Source organism: Fukomys damarensis, unplaced genomic scaffold (genome assembly GCF_012274545.1).
Source record: "Fukomys damarensis isolate Sample0158 unplaced genomic scaffold, DMR_v1.0_HiC HiC_scaffold_28, whole genome shotgun sequence".
In the NCBI taxonomy this organism is placed as follows: domain Eukaryota; kingdom Metazoa; phylum Chordata; class Mammalia; order Rodentia; family Bathyergidae; genus Fukomys; species Fukomys damarensis.
Window position 1 is genome coordinate 41,354,432 of NW_022900940.1, and position 27,284 is coordinate 41,381,715.

The window sequence follows — 27,284 nt, forward strand, 5'->3', positions numbered from 1 at the left end:
TGGTCCTGGGAATCGAACTTGGGTCCTTGTGCTTGCAAGGCAGGTGGCAGAACCACTGAGCTAAATCCCCAGCCCAAGCACCTCATTTTTAATCTATATCTGCTCTAGATAGATTGACCAACCATCTCTTAGGTTATCTGTGTAATTATTTATTTTTTCTTTTCTTTTTTTTAGAGACTCATTCATCTGCTTTTTTACTTCTTCTGCTACCATTTCAGAAAGTTTAGCTGACTGGCTTTTAATTTCTTTTCACTTCAGTGCCCCCTGGATTTGCTTTGACAAGCTGGAGGTCTGGAGTTGCATCTTGCTTCCGTGTTTTCTCTTTTCTATTTTTTTATTTGTTTTCTGGGTTGATGCTTGTAAATTGCTTATGATAGGTAGCTTTATTAGTAGTATCAAGACCTCTTTAGGAAATGACTGCTTTACAGAGATCTCTTCTAGGTGTAGTTGGCTTTTGGTTTTTGAGTCTGACCCAAAATCCTGCTTCTTCAGTTTATTAAGGATGAGAGGTTGCCACCTGTTTGGCCTAGCACCCAGTCCTTGGTACTGGACTATGGTATTTTTTATGACCCCTCCCTCTGACAATCTCAGTATTGGCATACAAAGAAGAACAACTGATCAGTGTCACCTTGGCTAACGTAGTACAATTAATAATAACAATAGCATCAAGCACAGTCTAGAAAATGGCAAACTATGGTAACTGTTAATTTGACATCTTTAATTATAAGTGCAAGATTTATAGTTATATAACAAAATCTAAAATCAGAAAATTATATATAGTAAATATCCCCTTGATAGAGTGATTTTTACCCTTGGAGAAAAATTAAAACGGATAAGAGGGAAAAAATAGATAAATAGAAGAGAAAGTGATTAGAAGGCTTAAAGAGAAAGGAAGATTATTCAGGCTTTGGGAAACTGGTAAAGACAAGGAAAAGAAGGAAGGAAAAAAAACGAAACAAAAAACTATTCACACTCATAAAAAAACAAAAACAAGGAAAAAAAACCAAAGGAAAGAAAAAGACTGATCTGTGATTTCTGGGGCCTACAGTTTTGTGGTAGCATCCAATTCAAAATGTATCTCTGCAGTCACTCATAGACCGCAGAGACAGAGCCCGGATCCATGTTGGATGATCCCAGCAAACCTGTAGTAGGAATAGGACAGGGTGATGATTCTGGTGCAACTCCACAGAAGTTCAGTCTGATCCTGGCCTCTGTGCAGTTGGGGCCTGAATTGTTCAGCCTACAACAACACTCTAGGTGTCTCTCGCAGGCCTGACCTTGGCTCCTGGACCCTGGACATTTCCAACAGTTGTCCCTCACCCAGTCACTGGGAACTCTTGAGAGAAGCCAACCTACTGCTGCTCAGTCACAGGTTTGATGGGTCTCTCCCTGAAATAGCATATGGCCAAGCACCCTTTCTAGGGGACATGGCAGACACTTGGACTGGACTTGCTCACCAGCTTTTGGAGCTCACAGCATCCACTGCTCCATTCCCCTGGTGTGTTTCACCGGGAGGCCTGTGGAGTCACCTGCTCTCACTGTGTCTCCGTAGATTCAAGCCTCCTCTCTCAAACTGGGAGCCAGGGAGTACAGTTTGCTACCTCCTCTTTCTGTCTTTTCACCTGTGGGCTCCAATTTTCCCTCCAGATCATTCCTGGGTCCTGGGGATCCACCTCCCTCCTTCCTTTCTTCTCCAGTTTGTTACATTCCAGGATCTGAGTTAAAAATCTCAGAGAGGTTGATTTCTTGCTGTCTTTGGGCTGCTTTTCTAAAACAATTCAGCATGTCTTTGAATGTGCTTAGTACTTTTCCCTAGCGCTTCCTTTTCCACAGAAGTCATTCCAGGCCCCTTGTCACAGCACTGTAATGTGGCCTGCTTTCATGTAGTCCCTTCTTGATTTGTTACCCTTTTACTTGCATTTTCCCCAGCAGGTTCCCTTGTGGTTTGCTGTATTGAAGCCAAATTAAAGTACACTAAGCAGATTCTCATGTTTTGCCCTTGAACCTATGAACTCATGGTGTTGGCACTGCCCAGTATGTATCTTCTCTCCCATCCCTGTTCCATTTGTCAGACTTCATCAGCTTTCAGGCCTGGTCTTGCCCATCTCCATCAGGGAAACCTGTCATCGTACCACCCTTCCTGATCTTTGGCTTCAGACATGCCTCTTCTCTAGCATTTCCTACACTACATATGTGTCTGTCCCCTTAGTTGCTAGGTAGCTGACTACATTTGTATCCTTGGTGCCTTTTTGGGAGCAGGCATTCAGTAAACCAAAGAGTAGGTTTGTCCTTGGAGAAAGCATGTCCCAAAGTTGAAAGCAGCAATTTTCTGTTTTGCTGCTTCCTGTAATTATCTGAGCAAGCCTTGTCACAAAGAAAAAAATACTGTTTTTTGCATGTTGTGAGGAGTCAGTACTTTAAGTATCCAGTCTTGAAGAGTCCGCACTAGAATCTCTGTGATCTACCATGGGCTTATTGTATATTGTCACATGTGAAGAGAAAAAGTATCTTAACTTAGTAATGTAAACAATGAGTAGACTGATAATTTAACTCATATATGCATTTTGTTGTATGTTGCTGCTTTGGAAAGCTACTGATGTCTGTTTTTCCTTCCAGTCAAACGCTTCAGAGAACCAAAGCATGAAAGACGTCCGTGGAGGATATGGTATGTACTGAAGTATGAACTCATTCCTAGAATGCTTTTGATCATTGGCATTTGGAGGGGAGGTTTGAGGAGAGGTGGTTGTGATGGGTAGGGGATGGAATATGAGAAATTACATATAATATAGAGTGTCTGGAATCACTCAGTTGAGTCAGTCATTAGGAACTGTGTATAATATGAAAGCACTGCTAGTTTCCTGATAACTTATGAACGCTACCATTATTTTATGATCACACTGCTTCCAATGTTAGAAGCTAGAAAGTAATACAAATACATCATTCTCTGCTTCAGGCTTCTTTGTCTCTGTCTCCCTGTTTTTAGATTATGTTTAAATTCTTGGATTCTATAGTATATATGTGTAAGCAAAAGAGAATCCACTGGAGGAAAGATAGCCTCTTTAATAAATGGTGTTAGAAAAACTGGATTTCAGCTTGTTAAGATTAAAACTAGGCCCCTATCTTTCACCATGTACTAAACTAAAATCAAAGTGGATTAAAGATCTAAATATTAAAACAAACACTAACTTGCTGGAAGATGTTAGGTAGAACTCTCAGAGACATTGGCATAGGAAAAGACTTTATGAGCAAATCCTTAGCAGCACAAGAACTAGCACAAAGAATCAACAACTGGGATCTCATCTTATTAAAAAGCTTCTGAACATGAGAAAATGAAAAAATGGAAATAAAGTATTTGTAAATAGAGAAGGGAGGAGGGGGTGAAGGGAGGGCAGGGATAAAGGAGAAAAAATGAGAACCAAGACCTGTCATGTAAAGGTACAAGATCCCAGTGATGAATGTAACTGTACTGTATACCTAAAAAAGTACCAATAAACTCAATGAGAAAAAAACAAACAAACTTCTGAACTGCAAGAGAAACCACCAACAGAGCCAATAGACAACCTACAACATGGGAAAAATTTTTTACCAGCTGCTCCTCAAAGGACTGCTATCTAGAATATATAAAGAACTAAAAAAAAAAAATCAGACCCCTCCCCAAATACAAAGTCCCAAATCAGAAATGGGTATCTGAAATCAACATACATCTCTCAGACAAAGTAAAAGCAGCAAATAAAAATATGAAAAAATGTTCACCATCACTGGTCATTCAAGAGATGCAGATGAAAACAACACTGGGATTCCATCTTACCCCAGAAAGAACGGTTGCTATCAAGAAATTAACCAAAAAACAAATTCTGGCCAGGTAGGGGGAAGAAAGAACCCTTCTCCATTGTTGGTGGGAGTGCAGACTGGTGCAACCACTGTGGAAATCAATATGGAAATACCTCAAAGAACTAGAATTAGAAGTCCATTTGAACCTGCTGGGTATCTTCCCAAAAGAAGTAAAAGAATCATACTACCACAGTGATATATGCGCACCCATGTTTATAGTGACACAGTTTGTAATAGCTAAAACTTGGAAATAGCCCAGTTGCCCTTCAACTGGAGACTGGATAAAAGAAGATATGGTTTTTTCCCTATAAAATGGAGTACTATTCAGGCATAAAGAATGATAAACTAGAGACATTTTTAGCTAGATGGATGCACATTGAAGCTATATTCTTAAGTGAAGTAAATAGGACACACGTGTAAATACTGAATAGTTTATCTGGTGTGAAAAACAAAGTGTAAATAAGGTTCAGATGGTATAACTGGTAGTGTGAAATAGGAAGTAAAGGTCTAAAGGAGCAGGGTAAGGAGGAGGGGAAAGGAAATAAGGGAAAGCAAAAACGAAAAAAAAAGAAAATCATGGAAACAAAGTCTTTGTAAATAGGGAGGGGTGGAGGGGGTGAAGGGAGGGCAGAGGAATTGGGAAGGAATAAGAGCTAAGATACATCATGTAAAGGTACAAGATCCCAATGATGAATGTAACTAACTATTGTATATCTGAAATGTACCAATAAACTTAATGGAAAAAAATACAAAAAAAAAGAATCCAGATTTGGGGATTATCGACTATTATATACCATACAAATGCTTCTATGTTCAAAAACTGGTCTTCCTTGGTCCTAATATAAAGAAAAACTATCTTTATATTCACGGTCCTTCTGACACAAAATGTATGGAATTTTTTTTCCCCATACCAACCAGTTTCCCAACAATCCAGATACCGCTTGAGTGTCTCATAATTTAACTCAGTTCTGATGCTCACTACGTGAAGTTAGCAGACAGCCCAAAGGTTGAGGTTCAGCCACAAACATGCCCTTCCACCTCAGAAGCTAATCATGAGTAGTGGGTCTTCAGGGAACCCACACTTCTAACCAACTTGGCTACAACGCAGGGAGTATAAACAACACCCTCCTCCTTCTGATACTTTGCTAGAGCAGTTCGTAACTCTCAGGGAAGCATTATTTACATTTACTAATTTACTATAAAGGATACAGATGGACAGCCAGATGAAGAGATGTGTAGGAAAAGAAGGTCTGGAAGGTTCCTGAGCCTGGGACCTCCTATACCTTGGATTTAGGGTGCACCATCCTCCATATGTGTGGATTTGTTCACCAGTCCCCAGGCTCTCCAGACCCGGAAGTTCAAGGATTTGTATGGGTTCTTCATCATATAGTCATGACTGATTGTTAACTCAGACCCAAGCCCCTCTGTACCCTCTCCCATGTTGGGAGAGAGGGGCTTTTGATTATAGCTCAGTCTTTCTGGTGACCTCCTCTATCCTATAGCTGTCTGGGACCCATTTTTGAATCGGGTCACAAAGCCTCACCTCATTAAAATAAAGGATGCTATCACCCAGACATTCCAAAGGATTAGGAGCTTTGTAACAGGAACTGGGGTTAGAAACCAAATATTAGGACAAAAGTTGCTGTAGCTCCTGTGTCAGTGAAGAAATTACAAAGGGTTTGGGAAATAGGATCAGAGACCAAGTATGTATTCATTAGATAGGTAATCAAGCATATCTGTTCCCTGAAGGATGACCCTGCAGTTGCAGTTTCTTATTTGGTGATCAGATGGTAAAGCTTTACAAATAGGTTCAGAAGACAAAACTCCAAAACAATCAGTGACTTGGAAGGAGACTACCAGCCCTTCAGGACAGCCAGTGTCCGCAAGAAGCTGGCTTCGTGGGTTGCCTGATCTCTCTTGCCCATACAGAACAGCTGCTTTCCCCTTCAGAGGAAACCTTTGATGGGTCACTGTGATAAAGGCCCTTCATACAATTTCAAGTGTGTACTTATTCTTAAAGACATTGCTGCGAGATGTTGATAATTCTTGTTTTTATTTTCCCTGCTCGTTGGTTTTCTCAGATCTGGGTGTTTAGCTTCCAAGTAGGTGACTCCCTCCTCAGCACTAGGAAGGGACCTGGCAAAGGCCTAGATCTGGGGCTCTCTGAGTCTTACAGATGCTCTCTGAGTCTTACAAATGCTCTTCTTTCTTGACCCCTCCTTGCCTTCTCTCTCTCCTTGTTTAGGGAGTTCTTTTCAAGCTCTGTCTCAGGGTTGGTCTGGTTAATCTCTGTGATCTGTTCATTTTCTCTAAGTTGGATATTACCCTCTTGTCAAGACTGGTAACAAGTGCTATTTCTATTTTGTGCAGGTTTTTAGACACTTCCAAACAAGCCATAGGGATGCTGTTCATCCACTTTGCAAATGTGTACCTAGCAGATCTCACTGAAGAGGACCCTTGTTCACTGTAAGTGGCCCAGATTTGAGTGCAGACGTGGTCCACCCTCCATGAAGGACGTGGGCTGGCTGCATTTTGTTTTCATTGTTTTATTACAGGGTCTCTCTGTGTAATTCAGGCCGGCCTTGAACTCACTGTGTGGCCCAGGCTGGCCTCAAACTTGTAGCTATTCTCCTGCCTCAGCCTCCCAAGTGCTGGGATTATAGGTGTGCACCACCACACGTTGCTGACCTTGCATTCTGCCACCAGTTCCACCTCCACAGCTTGCAGGGGGAAGCCCTATTTCTCCTGTGTTCCCCTCAGTGTTGTTTTCCTGTGTGAAATCCTACACAGCTGTCAGCTGGCTCGCAGGGCCTTGACAGGTGCCCCATGCATATACATGTCCAAGTCTCCCAGCCACCCTTGACACAGCAGGACAAAGCCCTTCAAGAGTCTCTGATCCCAGGACAAGGCATGGGGTGAGGGCTTCTCTACGGTGTCAGCCACTGGACATCAGATGACTGTCGTCAATTGTCATTAACTTCTTTGACTTCAGAGCATGGGTTTTTCTGCCCTCCAGGGCAGAATGCCTTCATGGCCCCAGAGCATCCATCTGAAATCTTCACCTGATTATCAGTCCTGTCCTCCTTGCTGGTAGTGCCCAAATGGTTCTTCTCTTAGCAGATGGAGTGGCGTAAGAAGCTGGCCTGCTTCACCTCCTGCCTTCTTTTATCTGCAGAACAGCCTTACCCTGTAGAAGCTTTTTTCCCCCCCATTAAGTTTATTGGTACATTTAAAGCAAACAGTAGTTACATTTATCATTGGGATCTTGTACCTTTACATGATATGTCTTTTTTCACGTGATATGTCTTGATTCTTATTTTTCCCCCATAACCCTGCCCTCCCTTCACCACCCTTCACCCTTCCTTATTTACAAAGACTTTGTTTCCATGATTTTCTTTTTTTTTCGTTTTTGCTTTCCCTTATTTCCTTTCCCCTCCTCCTTACCCTGCTCCTTTAGACCTTTACTTCCTATTTCACACTACCAGTTATACCATCTGAACCTTATTTACACTTTGTTTTTCACACCAGATAAACTATTCAGTATTTACACGTGTGTCCTATTTACTTCACTTAAGAATATAGCTTCAATGTGCATCCATCTAGCTAAAAATGTCTCTAGTTTATCATTCTTTATGCCTGAATAGTACTCCATTTTATAGGGAAAAAACCATATCTTCTTTTATCCAGTCTCCAGGTGAAGGGCAACTGGGCTATTTCCAAGTTTTAGCTATTACAAACTGTGTCACTATAAACATGGGTGCGCATATATCACTGTGGTAGTATGATTCTTTTACTTCTTTTGGGAAGATACCCAGCAGGTTCAAATGGACTTCTAATTCTAGTTCTATCTTTGAGGTTTCCATATTGATTTCCACAGTGGTTGCACCAGTCTGCACTCCCACCAACAATGGAGAAGGGTTCTTTCTTCCCCCTACCTGGCCAGAATTTGTTTTTTGGTTAATTTCTTGATAGCAACCGTTCTTTCTGGGGTAAGATGGAATCCCAGTGTTGTTTTCTTCTGCATCTCTTGAGTGACCAGTGATGGTGAACATTTTTTTCATATTTTTATCTGCTGCTTTTACTTCTTTGTCTGAGAAATGTCTGTTCATTTCAGATGTCCATTTGTGATTCGGGTCTTTGTATTTGGGGGGGGTCTGTCTTTTTTTGTTTGTTTGTTTGTTTTAGTTCTTTGTACATTCTAGATACTAGTCCTTCGTCTGAGGAGCAGCTGGTAAAAATTTTTTCCCATGTTGTAGGTTGTCTCTTGGCTCTGCTGGTAGTTTCTCTTGCACTGCGAAAACTTTAATTCAGTCAGATCCCAGTTGTTGATTCTTTGTGCAAGTTCTCGTGCTGCTAAGGATTTGTTCATGAAGTCTTTTCCTATGCCAGTGTCTTTGAGAGGTCTACCTAATTTATTTTCCAGTAAATTTAGCGTTTCTGTTTCGATATTTCAATCTTTAATCCACTTGGATTTTAGTTTAGTACATGGTGAAAGATAGGGATCTAGTTTTAATCTTTGGCAAGTTGAAAGCCAGTTTTTCCAACACCATTTTCTAAAGAGGCTATCTTTCTTCCATTGAGGATGGTTGGCTCCTTTGTCAAGGATGAGGTAGCTGAGTGTGTCTGGTGTTGTTTCTACATCTTCTAATCTATTCCATTGATCCTTGGGTCTGTTTCTTTGCCTATACCATGCTGTTTTTGTCACACTGGCTTTGTAGTATAGTTTCAAGTCCAGGATTATGATACCCTCTGCCATGTCTCTGTTGCTTAGAATTGCTTTTCCTATTCTAGGTCTCTTCTGGTTCCAAATGAACTTTTGGATTGTTTTCTCAAGTTTTGTGAAACATCCTGTTGGGATTTCAATTGGGATTGCATGTATAGCAGTTTTGGAAGTATGGCCATTTTCACTATGTTGATTCTTCCTACCTAGGAAGCAAGGGATGTCTTTCCATTTTCTTATATCCTCTTCTGTTTTTTCAGAGTGCTATAGTTTTCAGTGTAGAGGTCTTTTGTGTCCTTCATTAGATTGATTCCTAGATATTTCATTATTTTGGATATTATTGTGAAAGGCATTGTTTCCCTAATTTCTCTCTCAGTGAGTCTGTTATTTGTGTACAAAAAGGCTATTGATTTTTGAGTGTTGACCTCGTATCCACCTACTCTACTGAATCTGTCAATTAAGTCTAGAAGACTTTTGGCAGAGTTTTTTGGGTTGTAGAAACTTTGATGATCCCCACTTTCCAGCTGGAGAATTAAGGCACAGAGGTTCACACAGTTCTGGAGTGGTAAATCTGGACTCAAGCCCAGTGTACTTGGCTCTGAGGCCTGCATGATGCCCTGCTGTCCACCTATCTTCCCTGTATTGAGGACAGAGGTTAGAACTTGGTCTGTATTCCTAAAGCCAGCACACAGTAGGCTCAATAAGTATTGGTGAGTAAAGGGATGAACATAAGGCATGCTTGTACATCAGTCATCCCTGTGACTTTTAGACTGGGTCTCAGATGTGAGAACTCAGGTGTAAGGGGCCTTGGACACTAATTAGATGTGAGGAGAGCCATCTAGCCTCGGGCCAGGGATTACCCTGGAAGCCTGTGTTCTTCTCTCCATCTCTGGTCTGAGAGTGACCCCTTGTGACTTTAAAGAGGAAGGGCAGGCTGAGAAAACTATCCCTCTCCATGCTGGTTTCCTGGCCCCTGGAGACAGAACACTTTGTGTTTCCCTTGGCACTGGAGTGCTGTGCGTATCACAGAAGCCATGACTGGGGTAGAACAGCTCAGAAGCTCCCCATAGCCAGGTCTTGTGGTACCCTGGATCTTACCTGCAGATTTCGAGCCATGTACTATCACACAGGGTGACTGCCAACCTTGCGTCCCATGTGCCATAGGTAGGGCCTCTGCTCAGTAGTGTTCAACTGGAGCTGGGTACAGGACCCTCGAGGGAGAGCAGGTGGGAAAAAGGTCTTTTCTCGGTGCATGCCAAAGTTTTGTGTCAGACAGGTAGAAACAGACCTTCCCGGAATGTGTGGTCTGCAGAGGGTGTGCCTTCTGGCCCTCCTCCTTCCTTGAGTCTTCTGGCCTTTTCTTGGTGAGTAAAGTTTTCCTTAGTATGAAAGTACTGCTTGCAATGATTGCAGACAGGGATGTGCAAAGGCTATGTGGTCCTGCCCTCTTTGTCTAAGAAACCCTGAAAGCATTTCCTGGACTTCCCTGGGGCAGCAGCACTATTTCAGGGCCTTGTGTGGCCAGACCATCAAGGAACAAACATAATTATTAGACAGATATTTTTTCTTGTCAGTTAAGTTTTGTTTTGCGTTTACTTTTGATTTCTTTGGCTGCTTCCAGGAACTCTGTCTTCTGTGGAATCTTGGCCTGGCAGGAACACTTGAGGTTTTTAAGGTTTCTTTGTCCCTCTCCCACCCCACCCACCTCAATTTGCTGAGTATCAGCACCTTGCTGGGAAGTGAGAGCCACAGCCTCTGCAGCCTCTGGCATGGGCTTGTTTAAGAATAATAGCCCCCTAAAACAAGGCCAGACAACATGCTGGGCCAGTTAGCTTCCCCTCAGGTTGCATCTGCATCAGTCTTCACTCTGACCTTGGTGAGCACTTCACTGAAGGCCTAGCTCAGTGATGTTTGCCCCCTTCCCTCATAGGTACCTCATCAACTTTCTCCTGGATGCCACCGTGGGCATGCTGCTCATCTACGTGGGCGTGCGTGCTGTCAGTGTCCTGGTGGAGTGGCAGCAGTGGGAATCCCTGCGCTTTGGCGAATATGGTAACATACCATGGACATGGAGTGAGATGGGGTGGTTGTTTGGGAGCTGGTGGTTGTCCAAGGTGAATGGGGCTGTTTAGGGGGCTTGGATGCCACCTCCAATAGGTGGTAGGTGCCTACTTCACTGCCAAAACACACCTTTCAGAGGAGGTAACAGGAGCCAGGAAACACGCTGGACTTGAAGGAAGCTGAATGCTTGCCCCTTCTACTGGGGCACTGGCAGTTCTGTTTACTGGGGCTGCGAGGCTACCTCATCCTTCCAGGCTTCCCATAGAGCTCACCCAGTGTGTTGGCGAAACGGGCAACTCTCCTTTGGGAGATCGAAGTACTGCCCCTCTTTCTGTTGCATGTCTGTGTTTATCCTGTTGCTGGGCCATTCCACTGGCAGAGGGGAGCTCACACAGGCAAGACTAGGTGGTGTATTCTATTTGAAGTCAGAATACCATGCTTTCTTCCAACTGCTGACTTGCTCCCCCTGCCAGCCTGGTTTTGGATGTACCAGTCACCAGAGATACAAGGTCCCGCCTCACTCAGAGGCTTAAAACAGGTGATTTGTGCACTTGTCCATCTCATCAGATAGGGCTTCAGTAGCAACCTGCCTTCCTGCTGGCTTTGAGCCTGAGAAAACAGTTGGGTGTGGCCTCTACAAGCTGTCCTCTAGGGTTTCAGGGCAGGGCTGAGGTAATGTCAGCTCTTTCCCAACTTCCCAGCTGGCCCCCACTGTCTGCAGGCAGGAGCAGTAGCAGTGGAGCCTTTGCCAAGAAAGGACACAAAGGACAAGAGGAAGGGGTGCAGACAGAATTCTGAGTTCCATTCCCCTTGATCACACCTCCCAAAAGAGCTCATCACTCAGCCCAAGGACCACTCACTTCTAGGGGGCTGAAGATCCCCAGGGGACTGCCAGTAAACAGGGAGCTGATTCGTGAAGCTAGCTGAGTGCCTTGGATATTTCTAGAAACCTTAAGTATGTATAAGTATATAATTGTCTCCATTGAGGGGAGATGAGCTTAGGAGAGGGCTTTTCTTAGCTCTGTTACTTGATGCCTGATGAGCCACTGACTTAAGATAGTGTCCGGCACACAGCCTGTGGCTCCTGTGCTCCAGAGAACGCTTCTGAAGCTCTCCAAGTCATCAGTCCTCAACTCTCAGGATGGAGATGGCCCGCAGCATGTGTGAACCAATGCAGCATTATTCTCATTTATAGACTAGGTACCCAGAGGAATTAGGTGATTCACAAAGCATACCCAGCCAGCATGTGGCTGAGGGCCTCTTGCCATCTGTACCAGGACACCTAAATCCTCCAGCCTTCTCTACAAACTGCTTATAACCACTGCCCCTTTGTTGTTGAGATCCTATCTGGAAAGCGGAGCTCTCAAGTCAACTGTAACCAACCAGAAAACAGCACTTTCAACTGAACTATAGCCAGTAGAAAAGCAGGGCACTTGACTCAACTGTACACAGCTGGAGCTAAGGCAGATCCCACAGTCAGCTGTGTACTGCTCAGTTACTTGGGGTGGAGGTCACATCTGGTCCTGATACACCAATCATCGCAGCACCTTTGTTCCAAACAGGTTGTCTGCAGTCCCTAGAGTGAATCAACAGAAAGGAGGCAGTTGTGTTTGTGCCACTTGGCCTGGCCTTGCCTTATCTTTGTCACTAGCCTTGGGAACAAGAGTCTTCAAGCCGGAACAGGGAATCTCCAGAGACACCTGCTCTTTGTCAAGGACCATCACAAATCTCCCTCCCCAGACTGTCTCTTCCACTACCTGTTTTCTCATTGTCAATTTGTATTGTTTTCTGTCACTGCTGTAACAAAATTACTTTATAGTTCCTTAAGAAGCCCAGCATGGGACAGGTATTTAACTCAATGTTACCACCACCTGCCTCGAAAGGGCAGGGTCCTGAGTTAAATCCCCAGTACCAAAAAAGAAATCTAATATGGCTCTCTTGAACTAATATCAGGGTGACAGTGAGGCTGGATCCTGCTGGAGGTGATAGGGGAGATCATTCTGTTGCTCTTCGAGGCTGGCTGTATTCCTTGGCTCATGGCTCACCTCCTCTGCCTTCAAAGCTAGCAACAGCAGGTCAGGTTCTTCTCATATTGCACTGCTCCAACCTTGCTTCTCTGACCTTTGCTGCCTTCCACATTAAAATGTCCCTGCAGTTTCACTGGGTGCACCTGGATGGTCAGAGACTCTCTTAAAGTCAGCTGATCAGCTGAATTCCACGGCCAGCCGTTATTCCACAGTGCTGGGTAACATGACATTCAGTTTCTGGGGATTAGGATGTGGACCATTATTCTGCCTGAGATACCTGTGAGCCTGCCTATGCATTTAAGGCAGAAACTCCACCTCAGCCCTGAAGCTCTCTTCTGTCAGAAAGGAAGAAGAGAAATGTATTTTCTGGGTGGCTTTCAAGGTTCCTAGAAGAAAGTCCACAGGACTTGGGAAGTCGGTTGCACTCATGCAGTCTGATGACTGAGTCGCCCTCTCCCTGAAAGTGAGGCCTGCATCGCACGGACTTGGGGCTTCATGGGCTTTGCCACATGCCTCCACTCAAAGGCTCCCTTCCAGAAGCCTCACAATATGAACTTGTTCTTTCCAACTGGGCCCTATTCCTGTAACCTTAAAACAAAACACTCATGTACCTGAGTTGTCCAGTGCAAAGGCAGGCAGTGACTACACCTGGCTCTGGGAAGAGCTTGAGAGACTTTCAAGGGAGACAGACAAGCACTCCCATTGTGGTCTGGGTCCATCAGAGATGATGAGTTGGAGCCAGATCACAAGTGCTTTTTTTCTTCTTTGAACTGTGGTTTGAACTTTAGTTAAAGCAAAAGGCAGAGACGGCTCAGTCATGCAGCAGTGAGTGAGCAGTGCCTCAGAAGTGAGGCAGATAGGAGGAAAGGTACCTTCATCAGTCTAAGAGCAAGTGGAGGAAGCTCACTGAGCACATGGGTGTTGTTTTGCTGGTAGACAAACAGTACTACCCACTTTGCCCACTTTGGGGAACATGGGTCCCCATTCAGAGACATTTCCCAATGGCGCTTCCTGTCTGGCTATCCTGTTTTACTTAATTAAGCAAATAGTTTCATCTGCTTTGGGGAATTTTTCCCAATAAGATAAGATGTTTTACTGCAAGCATTGCAAAACTCCATTAACACCCTCACAGGAGGGGGGTACTTCTGAAAAGGTTTGATTTGGGCTCGAGTGCCTTACCTCAGAGGTGAAAGTAGATGGGAAGACCTCAGACGAGGCAGCTGATAATGTTTCTGCCACCCTTCTCCCAGCATTTTCCAGAAAAGACAGTAGCCTGGTGTTTTGTCCTTTACCACTGCCTGAAGGCATTCCCTGTACTTCCACATGTACACTGGCAGGCCCAGGCAACACTAGGGGCCTGTGGCACAGGGGCCTGGACAGGACCACCATGGAAATGCCAGAATCAAACGAGGAGCTGGAGATTGCTCTTCTTTGCAAATTGTCACTGCCTGGATTGGAGCCTTTGCCTCTCCACCCTGCTCCCTTCTGACCAGTGGTGTTCAGACAGCCCTGACAGAGCTGCTGGGGGCAACCCCTGGTGGCCTCCCTAATACCCTACTCTCTGGTCTCCCTCTTTGGGGAGGCCAGCGTAGCTCCCAGGGACCCATCACTAGGTTCTGCATGTCAAGATCATTCCCTAGAACTGCCAGTCCTCCACCTTGCATTGAGTCCTTTGTGAAGCATTCTGGGGTGCTCCAGGAACAGAGTATGCTGGCTTGGTGGCCCCTTCAGTTTCTCCAGTATAGTGCCTAGTAGGGTCACTGAGGGGCCTTTTACACAGCTGCAGGCCTCAGCCTATCACTCCCACCTCCTCACCTTGATGGCTTCTCTCCTCTTCCTTGTCACTGGCCAGCATTTTGGGGGTCACCCATACCAGACATCTGGAACCTCAGTTCCTCCCAAATCAGATTTCTGCTCTCAGGGATGAGAGCAGCTAGGAAGTGGCATGAGGGTCAGGAGGGTGAAAGGTGGGAAGTGAACAGGGAAGTCGATTACTGCCTTGTAAATCATGTCATCTGAGAAAAGGAAGGATAGCGTAGTTACTGGAAAAATCAACAACGGATAATAATAGCAGTCTTGCTTCACACAGCTTCTGCTGCCAGGGGACAAAGAGCCTTTCTGAGTCCCAGCAGTGAGCACTTGCTAACTTTAGTGCCTTTTAGTTCTTAGAATCTCTTAAAAGAAGAACGATCTGGTATGTCCAAATTAGGAATTCTCTGATTTTACTTAAAGCACTGCATTTCCCTGTTAGGAGTGAGGTGATTTTTAGAGCTTTAGGGAGCTCATTAGGTATCTTTAGAACCAGGTTCTATGGTGTGGCTGGGCTATGTGGACTTACCAGGACTGGGTGGGGAGCAGTCGGGGTGGGGGGTGTTGTCTCAGTTGCCTGGGCCTGTGTGACTAAGTACCCGCTTGTCCCTACAGGAGACCCTCTGCAGTGTGGTGCCTGGGCTGGGCAGTGCGCCCTTTACATCGTGATTATGATCTTTGAAAAGTCTGTTGTCTTCATCGTACTCCTCATACTTCAGTGGAAAAAGGTTTGCCTCTTGTCTCTCTGTAGCAGCTCCCTGCTAAGCTAAGCAAGCGATATTTGTCACCTACACACTCCAGCCCTGCTGGAAAACCCACTTTGATTTTGTTTTAACTCTGAGTGGACCCTGGATCTGGTCTGATATGGCAGCTATTTACAAGAGCCTCAACTTATCATTCGTTTACTTGGCATCCATCCACTTCATTTATATAAGTGTCCACTCTAAATTAAGCCTGGGGATGTAGAAACCTATGAAAATGCAGGCTCTGCTTGTGGGTTGCTTACCGACTGATTAGGCTTCAGACCTTGCAACTGTCATTTCTTTATGTTTGCAAGATACGCTTATCTTGGCCATTTATTTAAATGAGTCATTTAGGGGCTGCAGTCAGCTTTCCTGGTCTGTAACCACCAGCATGCAGACATTGGTGAGTTTACAGTGTTCCTCAGCCTGTCCTCTGCCCTCTGACCCTAATGCCACATAGATAAGCCTACACTGCTCATCTCCACGTGAAATGGCCCCAGTCTTCCAGAACATGTGCCTCCAGTCTTGGCCTCCCTTTAGTTTTATCTGTGATTGGGCTATATTTTAAAGAAAACAAAGCAGGACATTTCAGAGCTGTTGTCTCACAAGGAGTGGTTGGGTTGCAGGATTTCTGGTAGAAGGTGATCTGGCACCTTGCTGCTCTTGTCACTAATGAGTATCCACTGAATTACTCCTTCAAGCCCCCAAAGCCCACAGTCCCCACCACCTTGGGCTTTCTAGTTGCTCTGGGCACAGTTTGGGTCTGGCTCAGTGGTTGTAAGTCCACTGCACTTGGCAAGTCCAACGGCTCAATAGTCAGACATGGACAACAGCATTGGTTCAGGCCTGGTGTTAGGGCTGGCTGTTCCCATCAGGCTCTGGAAGAGTGTCCTAGCCTGGCCTCTCTCAGGGCTTTCTGGGCACTGTCCCTGTGCCTTCCTCACTTCTTCTGCTTCTCTTCACAGGTGGCCCTATTGAATCCCATTGAAAACCCAGACCTGAAACTGGCCATCGTCATGCTGATCGTTCCCTTCTTTGTCAACGTCAGTGCCGTGTTGTGTGTTTCACCTACTTTGGGCCCTGGTTTCCACATTCCTGTTCACAGTTTCAAGTCTGACCAAAAAACTCACCCTATAGCCCTCAGGTCTTTCTTTGTAACCAGATGTCACCTCCCCACTTCTGCCCCATACTTGAAAATGGCAGGATTTCTTTGTCAAAAGGCAGGACCCTACTCAGGACCTCGGTACAAGATGAAGGGTCTTGGGAATTTTCTCTTGCCCCTCCTGCCAATTCCTCTTCCACCAAGGCATCCCTCCCCTGAATTCTAGGTCAGGTCATTTTTCCTCATGCAGACCTCACAGGGGAATTTGTGAGCACTGTGGCTAGAAGTCAGGAAGCTGAGGAATGCACCCTTAGGGACTGGTGCAGATGGCTTAGAGCATGTGTGCAAAGACCATGCTCCTGAGCCCAACAAACTACCAGTCGCTTACTATAAGAAAAACTCTTCGGTGAAATGGCCAGGAATTTTCTTGCCTGTTTTCTGATGAGAAAACTACAGCAGAGAAATAGAAATTGGGAATTTTTCCCAAAGCTTCTGGAAGATGATTGGAGGAGTGAGGTTTTTCTTTCCTACTTCTGAATGTGTGGCACAGAATGGCTGTGGGGAAGGGCAGTTGTGAGACCACTCTGCTCTGCTTGAGGATGGCTTGTACCACAGTAACCTGTACTTTTCCTCCCATAGGCGTTGATGTTTTGGGTAGTAGACAATTTTCTCATGAGAAAAGGGAAGACGAAAGCTAAACGAGAAGAGAGAGGAGCAAACCAGGACTCCAGGAATGGGAGCAAGGTCCGCTACCGAAGGGCTGCATCCCATGAGGAGTCTGAATCTGAGGTAGGAACCCCCCTGACTCTCTTTGAGTCCTGGCCCTAGAGGTCTCTGGCCTCACGTTTTCATTTGGTCTTCTCTGTGCTGAGTAACACAACCAGAGAGAGGAAGAGGTGGCACTGAAGAGCAGCCAAGACACAGCTCCCACCCAGCCAGTGGCCCTGCCTGCTGTTGGGTGGGCCTTCTTAGGGCAGGAGGGTGGAGCACAAGGTAAGGGTGGTCTGCCCTCCACAGTCCCACTGTCAGTGGAAAAAGATGCCAAAGAAGAGCTGCCTTGTTCCAGGGAAACTGGCAAGTACCTTCATGGGCCTCGTAGTTGACCTTCAAGTATTAGGTGTTAAATACCTGCCCACCACTATCAAGTAAGGGAAGTTGTTGGCTCAGCTACTTAGAAACTTGTAAAATGAAGGAGGAGGCAGACTTCACAGTGGTGGCCTCGTCTCCCCTCTTTTCCCAGTTCCCAAGTTCAAAGATATGGGCTGCAGGGAAGGATGGTGGTCGCAAGCAGCAGCATAGAGGCAAGGATTTGGATGCTGGCAGCCCACAGCGCTCACTGCGCATGTGTGAGCTGCAGCGTGCAGACTCAGGTGAGGGTGGATGCATGGAGAGCTCCTCATCCCAGAGCAGTGCACTTTAAGATTGAGGCACAAAGAGCACTCTGGAAGGGCCTGGCAATCTGCAGGGATTTTTGAAAGCTATTTTTTGACAAGACAGAGGGTGGGCCCACATGTTCTCCATGTGTGTGACAGCACAGGGCTTGTCACATCATCAGCTTGGTGAACATTTGGTGAGTGACAGACAGCATTATAGACAGAAGCAACAGCTTATGAGTGTTCAGTCATATTTTGGTGCCTGGGTAATGTGAAATTCACTGTGGCCAGAGCGGCATTTATTTTAGAGTATAGCATAGAATGACTTTTAAAAAAGGATAGAAAGACAAGCAAAGTTTGAGCCAGACAAGTAAGGTGCTTTGTGACTGGGTATGCTTGGACAGACAAGGTTGCCAGTGGAAATTTACTCAGGCAGCAGAGGTGGAGGCCAGAAGCCCTCAAGACAGTGGTGGACTTATGGCACATGTGCCACAGCAGACACATGAGCATCCGATAATAGCACACATAGAGGCAGCTTTGGCACTTTGTGATATACAGTGGGATTTGGGTTGCAGTGTGCATACCTGGTTTCTAAAAGCTTTGCCACCGCTGCCCCAAGAGATTAGTCCAGTGGAGAAGTGGTAAATATTTGCCCTGCTCCTGGAGCAGAAGGAGTTCATGTTTCCCTGCACAGGTGAGCCTGGGCCTCTCTAGCTTGTTGTAGGCTCTGCTGGTCTTTCCTTGGTGTTCAGAGGTCTGGGGCCAGGGTGCCACAGCAGTGAACAGGGGATGAGTATGTTTGCCCTGGAAGCCCCATCTGCATGGTGAGTTGTTCAAGGGGCTCAGAAAAGCCAACATTCCTATTTGCCTACAATAGTGACAAAGTTTTCAAAGTGACAAAACAGCCCCTCTGAATCCTGCCATCCTATGTATATCCCAATTTCTTTTCCTTTTGAAAGAGGCTTTTTGGTTTGCTTCTGCTGTATTTAAGGCATTTTCAAGGATCTGGATTCTGTGTCAAATTAAACAATTTTTTTGCCAGGATAACCTCACGCTGCAGGTCCCTGTTGTTGAATTAACTGATTGGGCTTGGGTCCAGCTAGAGGTTGGAAGAAGAGGGTGGGGAGCATCGGCAGAGACTGCAAGTCTGTCAGCTCAGTGGCTGGTTTCCCTTTATGTAACGAGGCACAAGACTGGGACCTCCTGCAGCACCCCAGGTGTAGGGAAGGCAAAGGCAGAAGGCACTGCTGGCAGTGTCTCAGGCCCTGTCTCTCCTCTGCCTCAGATCCTGATCTCAGCTGATGACGAGATGGAGGAGTCCAACGTGGAGGAGGACCTCCGCAGACTGACACCCCTCAAACCTGGGAAGAAAAAGAAGCACCGCTTCGGGCTGCCTGTATGACACATTCCAATGCTGGGGGTGACAGATTTGGAGCCCAGCCAGCTGCTTTGTCAGCAGACGGTCACCCCACAGCATCAGCCCTTCCTTCTCTCTCTGCCCCTCCTCTTCTACCTCCACTCCTGCTGCTGTCTCTGCCCTCTCCACCCACTCCCAGACTACCGTGACTTAAACAGAGGGAAGAAGAACCAGTGCCCCAGTTGGCTGTGGGCAGCCGTAGGTCCCCCGCTCAGTTGCACTACAAACACTGACCAAATATGCAAGCCGAGAGCTTTGTTTGTTTGTTGTTGTCCTGAACAGTGCTGTGAAGGATCCCAAAGCCCCTGTCCTGTGTCTGACTGGGTGACATGGTAGAAAACAGGTATGCACGGACTGTGGGTAGATCCTCTCAGTGAGGCTGCCGGAAGTGTGGACACATGACATGCTAGGGACTGAAAGTCACTTGCTGACCAAGTTGGAGCTGGAATGCTTTCTTACTCAAAATGGCTTTTGTAACTTGATTTCTAAAGCCGATTTTATGAGCTGTGACAGTGTTACTGTTTTTTGAGTATGTGTTTATTCCTACAAAATACCTATGGGATTAGTGGGCAAAACACATTTTTAAGTCTTCCGTATACTGTTCAACTTTTATACTTTTAAGTTATATTTTCATACTGTTGTATTTAAAAACTTTTTAATCCCCAAAGAAATGGATTTGTTTGCCTTTCATGGGGTGTAAGCTGGTGGGAGGAAGAAGTCGGGAGTTTTTACTTGGAATATTGTTAGGTAATTTTCAGTGATGAGTCAAGATAAGATTCAGGAGGGGTGGGTGGTCAACATTTAGGTGGAACCAGAAACCCAGTGGTATGTAAAGGTCAGGCCTGAGCAGGAGGCAGCTGATTCAGAGCTCTTTGGCATCTATTTGTGCTGGCACATTACAGGTGTTAGTTAATTTTGGCTGAGAAAGGAGACTTAAAGTTAGATCTTGTGTCCAGATCTTGGAATCCAGACTTCCGGGCTGTTTGTGTTTTTTCTTTGCCCTGGTACCTGTCAGCTGCTGTCATTTGCTCATTTGCACAGCAATCTGGAGGACGCCCGCCTGGCCAAGTGAGTCTCTTCCCATACCCTCCAAAGCTGTGAGTGGACTAACAGGGCAGGCAGAGATCAGAGAGTTCCCTGTCTAAATTCATAGCAGCACCAGGTGCTTCTAGGCTATGTCCCCCACTTGGATGGTGGCACCTACTCAGCATGGCCACAAGCCCCTCTGAGAGTTTGCCGAATGTGGTGGAGTGGGCTGAGCCCAGCACATCCCTGCTGTGGAAGCAACATGTTGGAGTTTGTCAAGCCATGAACATGTAGGAAAAAGAAACCTCACCCACTGCAGTATGGACAGGAAGACAGGGGCAGTGAAGACCACTCCATGCATCCTTCTTTTTAAACCTGTGTGTTTACTTAACCATCATGGGTCTGAATATGCATGGATGGTTGAGCCAAGCTGTTAAACCAGGCCTATAGGACGGCCCACTTCTGCTCACAGCTCTGCTTGTCCTAGATAGAGGAGCACACCTGGGAAAGCCCTCTCAGTCTGTCTTCCTCTAGGAATGCAGAGACACCACTGAGGCTGAGGACTAGATGTGCAGTAGGAGTTGACTTAGCTAGCGTGGCCGTCATGACCATAGAGAGGAGAGGCTGGCAGTGAGGAAGACGTGCAGTCCATCTTGAGTCCTGCAGGGCTCCTGCTCTTGTTTGTACCTTTACCTCCCATCTCATAGCTGTGGTCTTTCCCTACCCCTCTCCAGTGGGGCTCTGCTGACTCCCCTTTAGGAGAATCAGGACTGACACTCCTGGTGAGCCCGTCAGTCCCTAATGGTACCAGTGACTCTTCTCCTCTCTTCCGCCTTCCTATTTCAGTGGTTGGACGACCTGTGGAGCTGTCTCTGCCACCTTCCTGGATCCCATAGCCTTATATTCAGTTGTGAGCTCCTAGTGTTTCCAAACCAGGCACAGAAGTTGGGGAACTCAAGTCTGAAAAATGGGAACTCCACGTTGTGCTGACCTCAGATGACCTACCCCTAAGCTCATCCCAGCTCCTACTGAGCAGTAGGAATGAAAGACAAAGAGGCAGTGAGAGCGGGGCATTCCCTGAGGCTGGAGATATGGAGCTGGCTCAGCAGGGATGGAGGTCTAATAGAGTCCCATCACAAGGGGCCACCTGGAATGCAGGCTTGGACAGTGTGGCATCATGTGTTTGGCTTTGACTTCTTCCCGTGTGAGTGTTTGTACCTGCACCCACATGTGCACACACACACACCTGCTGCAGGAGAGCTTCCACTAGTCACTGGGTCCCCTTGTGTGGTGCACTGTCCCATGCACATGTCCAGGTAGAGGCAGGGCTGTGATCAGGACATCCTCCTGAGCTGTCTTTCCCTGGGGTAAGTTTCCTCACCACCTGCTCCAACGTGCCTTAGGAGGTGCAGCCCTTCACCGGCCGAAGGCAGGCATCACCATGCTTGAGAAGCAATGGGATACCGAGGGATATCGTGTGCTGTTAATCTGATTGGTCCAAGTCTGGACTTTGATCAAGTCACCATGATGGAAGCTTGCAAGTCAAGGTTATGAAAAAGTTTCTTGTAACTAATAAACCGATGAGAAGGAACTGTCATCTAACTGGAAGAGATGGTTATTGTTGTTATTTCCTTTTGCTGTCAATAGGACATTGACAATGGCAGGGGTGGTGAGATCATGGGTGGCAGTGGTTTCTCAATCTGAATACCCTGAATATGTGCATTGTGAGTCTGTGGCCCCTCAGTCCTCAAGCAGGCTGGTGGCCTCCTGCCTCAAACTTTACCTCTTGCCCTATCTGGCAACAGGGAGTCATAGGTTAATGGCATCTGTTTCTTCACGTAAAATAAAAAGACTCAAATGCAAGTTGACTTCCCCTCAGCCTGGGGACACACTGATGGCTGCCCCAGGATCCTCCCCGCCACTGCAATGTGGCCCTGTGAGCTTCCTGCTGGTCTGACAAAGCAACAACCTTCTAGGGTATGGAGCTGACTCTTTGAAGTTTCACACACTACCAGCTAAGTGGCAGAGCTCTGTTTTACCCTGTAAGACATTGGCAGCCATAAGAGTTGTTACTTTTGGTGACCAACTTTTTGGTCTGACCAGCTTTGAGCACCTTGAGATCCTGGATAGGCAGGTAGGTTGGTTGGCTGGTTGGTTGGTTCGGTTGTTTTACATTGATTTTTCTTTTCATGAAGTTTACTAGAAGTCGGACATGAGGAAAAAACTGCCCACCTCAGCTGCCATCCAGTGATGTTGTCACAGAAAAACATACTTAAGATGAAAGGGAAGATGATATAATTTCATTGTAAAATGGTTTACAATAAAGTTTGACAGCTTATTACAGTTTTTTTTTGTTTGTTTGTTTGTTTGTTTGTTTTGGCGGGGGCTTTTGTTTGTTTTTTAAGAAACCACTTTTGGTCATTGGTTGTAGATTTGCTAGAATTGGGACAGTGTAGTGGGGTCAAAAAAAAGTTTTTTCCCTAGTGAGTTAGAAGGCTTTCCCAAGGAAGCAGAGCAAGAAGGAGACTTACATTACCTCGTGGCAACAGTGGAGCTGAAATCTACCCCAAAAAGCAAGCAGGCATGCTCGTGCGTTTCTCACTTCCTAGCTAGTGAGTTGAACCCAATCTCCCTCCCGAGGAATGAGTTGTGTTGGAAAGTAGCATAGAGGCGTGGACATCCCACATCTGGTTCCAAGGCCTCAGCTGAACAGAAATAGCTGGGGGGCAGTGTTGGACCCTCAAGGACCACAGAGGTGGCTCTCGTAGAAAAGCCCTCAAAAATCCTGGTATGCATGCTGTACCTCTTGGCCCTGTTAAATGTCCCAGGCATTCCCCATGTCCACATTTATCTCACGTCTAACCTGGCATTCCTCACATTGTCATCCTGGGACCAGAGGGAGTGTTGAGGGTGGAGGTTGAGGTATGACAGCAATGACATTTGTGATAACCAAATGTCAGAGCCTGGTTGGGTTCCATGTGTTGGGAGCCTTCAAGGCTAAAAATAACCACCAAAACAAGCTGGAAAGGAGCTGGCAAGTATGGTGGTACACACCTGTGATCCCAGCATTTGGGAGACTGAGGCAGGATTATGAGTTTGAGGCCGGCTTGAATAGCAAGATTCTGTCTTAAAAAAAAAAAAAATGAGCTGGTGATCTAATGGAAAAAGCTTGGACCTATTCACTCTGCATGCCCACACCAGACTTAGGATCCTGCCACATGCCCCTGGGAATTCTCCCCGGCAAAGATGAAGATGTGAGAGCTTCCAGAAGTAAGCACTCAGTGACCTTCCAAGAGGGCTAGTGGGCCTGTTCTGCCCATAGCTCAGTAGCCGGAGTGGGGTTCACTGTCCCCTAACCCTCTTGTGGCTCTTACACTGTTCGCTGGCCAGCGCCCCCAGTGACCCATCTCAGAGACTCACCCTAGAGCCCTCCTCATCAAGCCGGCTCTCCCTGCCCATCCTTCCTAGGCCCCTTACCTTCACCATGCTTCATCCCTCTGCACACCTTGCACCAGTGCTGGATCGAGGACAAATGTGAGCAAAGACCTGATGCAGCAGCTCCCAGACTCGCCTCAGCCTCATTTTCTCCACTTGAGGACCAGTGCTCACCCCATCTTGGAGTCTGTGAAACAAATGCTTCTAAGGAATAGATAAACTTCTACTCTGCTGCCTTTGGGGGCTGGAAAGTCTCTTTCCTCTGGGATCCAGAGAAAGGGACGGAAGAGGAAACAAGCTCAGTGCCTCTGACCCAGCTCAGGACCCTCTGTTTCCTCAGAGACAGCCTCCCACACCAAGATGGGCCCCTGCAGACTCACATTCCAGGACACACATTCATAAACAAGCCAGTCACCACTCATGCCTGGCATCTGCTCCCGAGGGTGCAGGGTCCCCCCAGCTGTCTGCTTTCCCCAGGGCACTGCCCCTATCATCTCCAAGAATAAACTCTGAAGCCAGTAGCTGTGTGGACCTGAATCATCAGGGAGCCTGTTGGAGGAGGGGAGTGACTTCCCAGGACCAGCAAGCAGGCTATATAAACTCCAGAGAGCCAGGCTTCACCCAGATCTCTTCCCTCTGCTACTGCCTTCCGGAGGTGCCCTCGGAGAGCCGGCTTGCCCAGCACCCACCATGTCCCAGGTAGGAGATCCAGCACAGCCTGGGTCGGAGCCAGCAGTACTGGGGGAGGATACCTGGACATTGTTATTTCTGACAGCTGTTCTGAGCCTGTCACCAAACATAGGTGGCACCGCAGACCTGGAAGTGCAGGAACCAGCGAGGACACCCTGAGTCCCACCTTACCTTCCTAAGTCCCTGTTAAGCTGGACTGGTTATTCTGTGGTGGGGTGGTAGGGGTGGTACTTCTGTAGATTTGTGTGTGTGAGAGAGTTGTATTCGATTGTAGCTGTGGCCTCTGTGCCATGCAGAGTATGTGTGTATCGATGCACAGTTCAGTGTCCCTGTAGCTGTCTCCCCAGCAGTGTGTCTGAAGTTTGGAGGGGTTGCCCACAGGAGCCTAGCCCAGGCTGAGGGAGGGAATCCCTGCACCTGTTTCCATGGCTTAGGGTGGAATAAGGCTTCAGACTCCTAGGCGCCTGGGGTTGTGTGTGTGTGGCAGACGCAGTCTATGTCCCAGCCCTGGAGAGGCAAGAAGGCCAGCCTGCCAAGGTGGAGGATTATACTCCCTGCCTGTTCTGTGGGTGGATGCCAACTCTGTACTGTAACTGTGGCATTGGGGCTGTCTACCTCTCCCAGAAACACACTAAAAGAGTTAATCCCTCAGGGACCTCTTGCCAGCCAGTGAGCAGGTTTCAGAACTCACCAGATTGCCTAGGGCTGTGAGGCCTCAAAGGTGGTCCTTTTCCCCTTTGCTCATGGTGCCCAACTCTGAATTTGGCTGGGCGGGTAGACCCATGTGAGGCTGTAGGATGCTGCCCTGAGAGCTCTTTATCTGTTGGGGGAGGGCAGTATACAGGTCAGACCAAGGGGCAGAGAGGCTCCCAGGGGGATGGGGTGTAGTCAAGAAGGCTTCTTAGAAGAGGTATGGGCCCAGTAAGCCCAGAAGAAAGGCTTGGCCCAGGCTCAGAGGTAGGGAAATGGTCTGTCTCGAGGCCACAGGTCATAAGATAGGGTTCTGGGCACTTCAAAAGGATGGCACTCCTGAAGCCCCCATTAAGAAGCGGCCCGCTGTGAAGGAAGAGGACCTGAAGGGGGCCCGAGGAAACCTGACCAAGAACCAGGACATCAAATCTAAGACCTACCAGGTCATGCGGGAGTGTGGTAAGTGTCCTCCATGTCAGCTGTGGTTGTCGGGGTTGGGGGCCCAGATGTCTGTCAGTGGTGGGGAGAGAGGGTCAAGGGTCCTTTTCTGAGAGTCCAGAACTCCTGGGCCAAGGAGAGGCTGCTCCCAATACAAGGAGCCTCCTCCAGAGAAAGCTAGGCCAAGCCCTGATGGTGCCCTATGCTCCCTTTCCCCAGAACGAGCTGGCTCGGCCGCCCCCTCGGTGTTCAGCCGGAATCGCACAGGTACTGAGACTGTCTTTGAGAAGCCCAAAGCCGGACCAGCCAAGAGCGTCTTTGGTTGAGAAGTGCTCACCACTCCTCTCTCCTCCCTGATCCCTGGACACAGGAGCCTCTCCCACGAATTCTTTTTTATGCCACAGTGTGCCCCTCTCCTTGCTGTCTCCAGGACTGCCGCCCCTCCCTCACTGTCCCTTTGACACCAGTGCCTTGGAAACACCAATAAAGAAGATGCCCAATTGATCTCGGTGTTGGAAGGGTGTTGGTTGGTTGTGGCCACTATCTGCAGAGGAGAGGACATGGCGGGGCCATAGAAACATATTTGTGGCCTTCCTGGGCTTTTGGGAAGGCCCCAGGGGAAAATGCAGGTGCTTTTAGGGCTACTGAGTAAGACATTAGAGTGTTGGATGTGGAGACTTGATACTGACTCTGTGACTTCAGTCTCTTCTCTTCCAAGCCTCAGTTTCCCCTTGTATGCAACAGAGTTGAGCCGGAGTCTCTTCTGTGAAGGGCCCACAGTGATACTGCTCAGAATGAAGTCAGTGGTGGCCTGGGGCATGGCTGCCACAAAAGCCATAGAAGTGCTCCCAAGGACACCATGACCTTGTGGGACCCCGGCCTTCACAGCCCACTCCCTCTGTACCCTATTCTCATTGCCTTCTTGACAGTTTGCACATCCCTCAGAGAACCAAGTCAAGGCTGCTCTCTAGCCAGTGGCAGTGAGTTTCCTCTTGCAAACAGCAGTGTGAGCCCCCACCCCTTTCCATCCCACCATGCTACCAGGTTCTCAGCAGTGTGTGAGCCTTCCCTCTTCACAACTCTGTCCCATGTGCATGGAGCTGTCAAATCAGGAGACTTGAGTCCATCAGCTGTGACAGCCAGACCATCAGCAGGCTGATGAAGCTTGTCCTGGGGCTGGACTGGCAGGCCTTGGGTGTGCAGTCTCTGGCACAAGGCTGACACCTTCTATGAAGTTCCCCTTGTCCCCCAGCGAGTGGACCTGGCTGCTCAGCCCCTTTCCCGTATTCCCAGCTAGCCTGGCCTCCTTATATAGCTCTGACTCCAGGCTAAGCCCATGCTCCGTGCCCCATGGGAGCAGACCTTCTGTGGGCACAGGGCCTGGGTTTGCCCACTGGGGCCTTGGGGAAACTTGTCCCCCAGATGAGAAGGGGATATGTTCCCCTGTGAACCCCATTCATACTCCAGAGCCAAAAGTGTGAGAAGTATGCACATGCACAGAGGTGGGGCTTCTCTAGTCATAGCCACGCTGAGAAAAGGAGAAAGCTTTATTTGCAGCCATAGACTCATTCCAAAGTCTATGATGTCCTTCTCCCAGGGGCAGCTGCTGCCAGCTTTGAGGAAGGCAAGACTGATGGTGGAAACACTGCCCCAAGGCCCCCTGTGGGCACCCACAGCAGCTGGACACCCTCAGGACTGGTGTGTCACTGAGCTGTCCTCCCAGGCCCAGGACTTGGCACTTGGCCACACTTTCGTAACTTGACCCACGTGTCCACAGACTCAGGAGCTGGCCAACCCAGAACCACCAGGGAATGAATGTCTTCATCCAGAAGCCTGATGTTTGTTCATTTTATTACCATTTGTTACCAGAACAGCACTTCAGCTTTATTAAAGGCAAACAGCAAAGGCCACCAAGAACACTA

The 27,284-nt window shown here is 47.3% G+C and overlaps 2 protein-coding genes across 2 annotated transcripts in view; both read left to right on the forward strand.

The window, feature by feature from the left end:
• The window catches only part of LOC104875506 (store-operated calcium entry regulator STIMATE), a gene marked incomplete at its 5' end in the record, with an annotated part of 63,243 nt that extends 40,774 nt beyond the window's left edge, over nt 1-22,469 (forward strand). Inside the window, 7 exons of the mRNA XM_010643075.3 lie at nt 2,617-2,665; nt 6,202-6,297; nt 10,482-10,603; nt 15,064-15,176; nt 16,157-16,234; nt 16,933-17,082; nt 18,952-22,469. Of these exons, the coding sequence (XP_010641377.2) occupies nt 2,617-2,665; nt 6,202-6,297; nt 10,482-10,603; nt 15,064-15,176; nt 16,157-16,234; nt 16,933-17,082; nt 18,952-19,068 (725 nt within the window). The remainder of the gene's footprint in view (nt 1-2,616; nt 2,666-6,201; nt 6,298-10,481; nt 10,604-15,063; nt 15,177-16,156; nt 16,235-16,932; nt 17,083-18,951) is intronic.
• Nucleotides 22,470-23,765: 1,296 nt separating this feature from the next.
• Nucleotides 23,766-25,856, forward strand: Mustn1 (musculoskeletal, embryonic nuclear protein 1). Its single transcript, XM_010643076.3, has 3 exons — nt 23,766-24,243; nt 25,254-25,383; nt 25,582-25,856. Exons 1-3 carry the CDS (start codon nt 24,235-24,237, stop codon nt 25,686-25,688), a joined length of 246 nt encoding a protein of 81 aa, XP_010641378.1. The 5' UTR covers nt 23,766-24,234; the 3' UTR covers nt 25,689-25,856.
• The last annotated feature ends 1,428 nt before the right edge of the window (nt 25,857-27,284 follow it).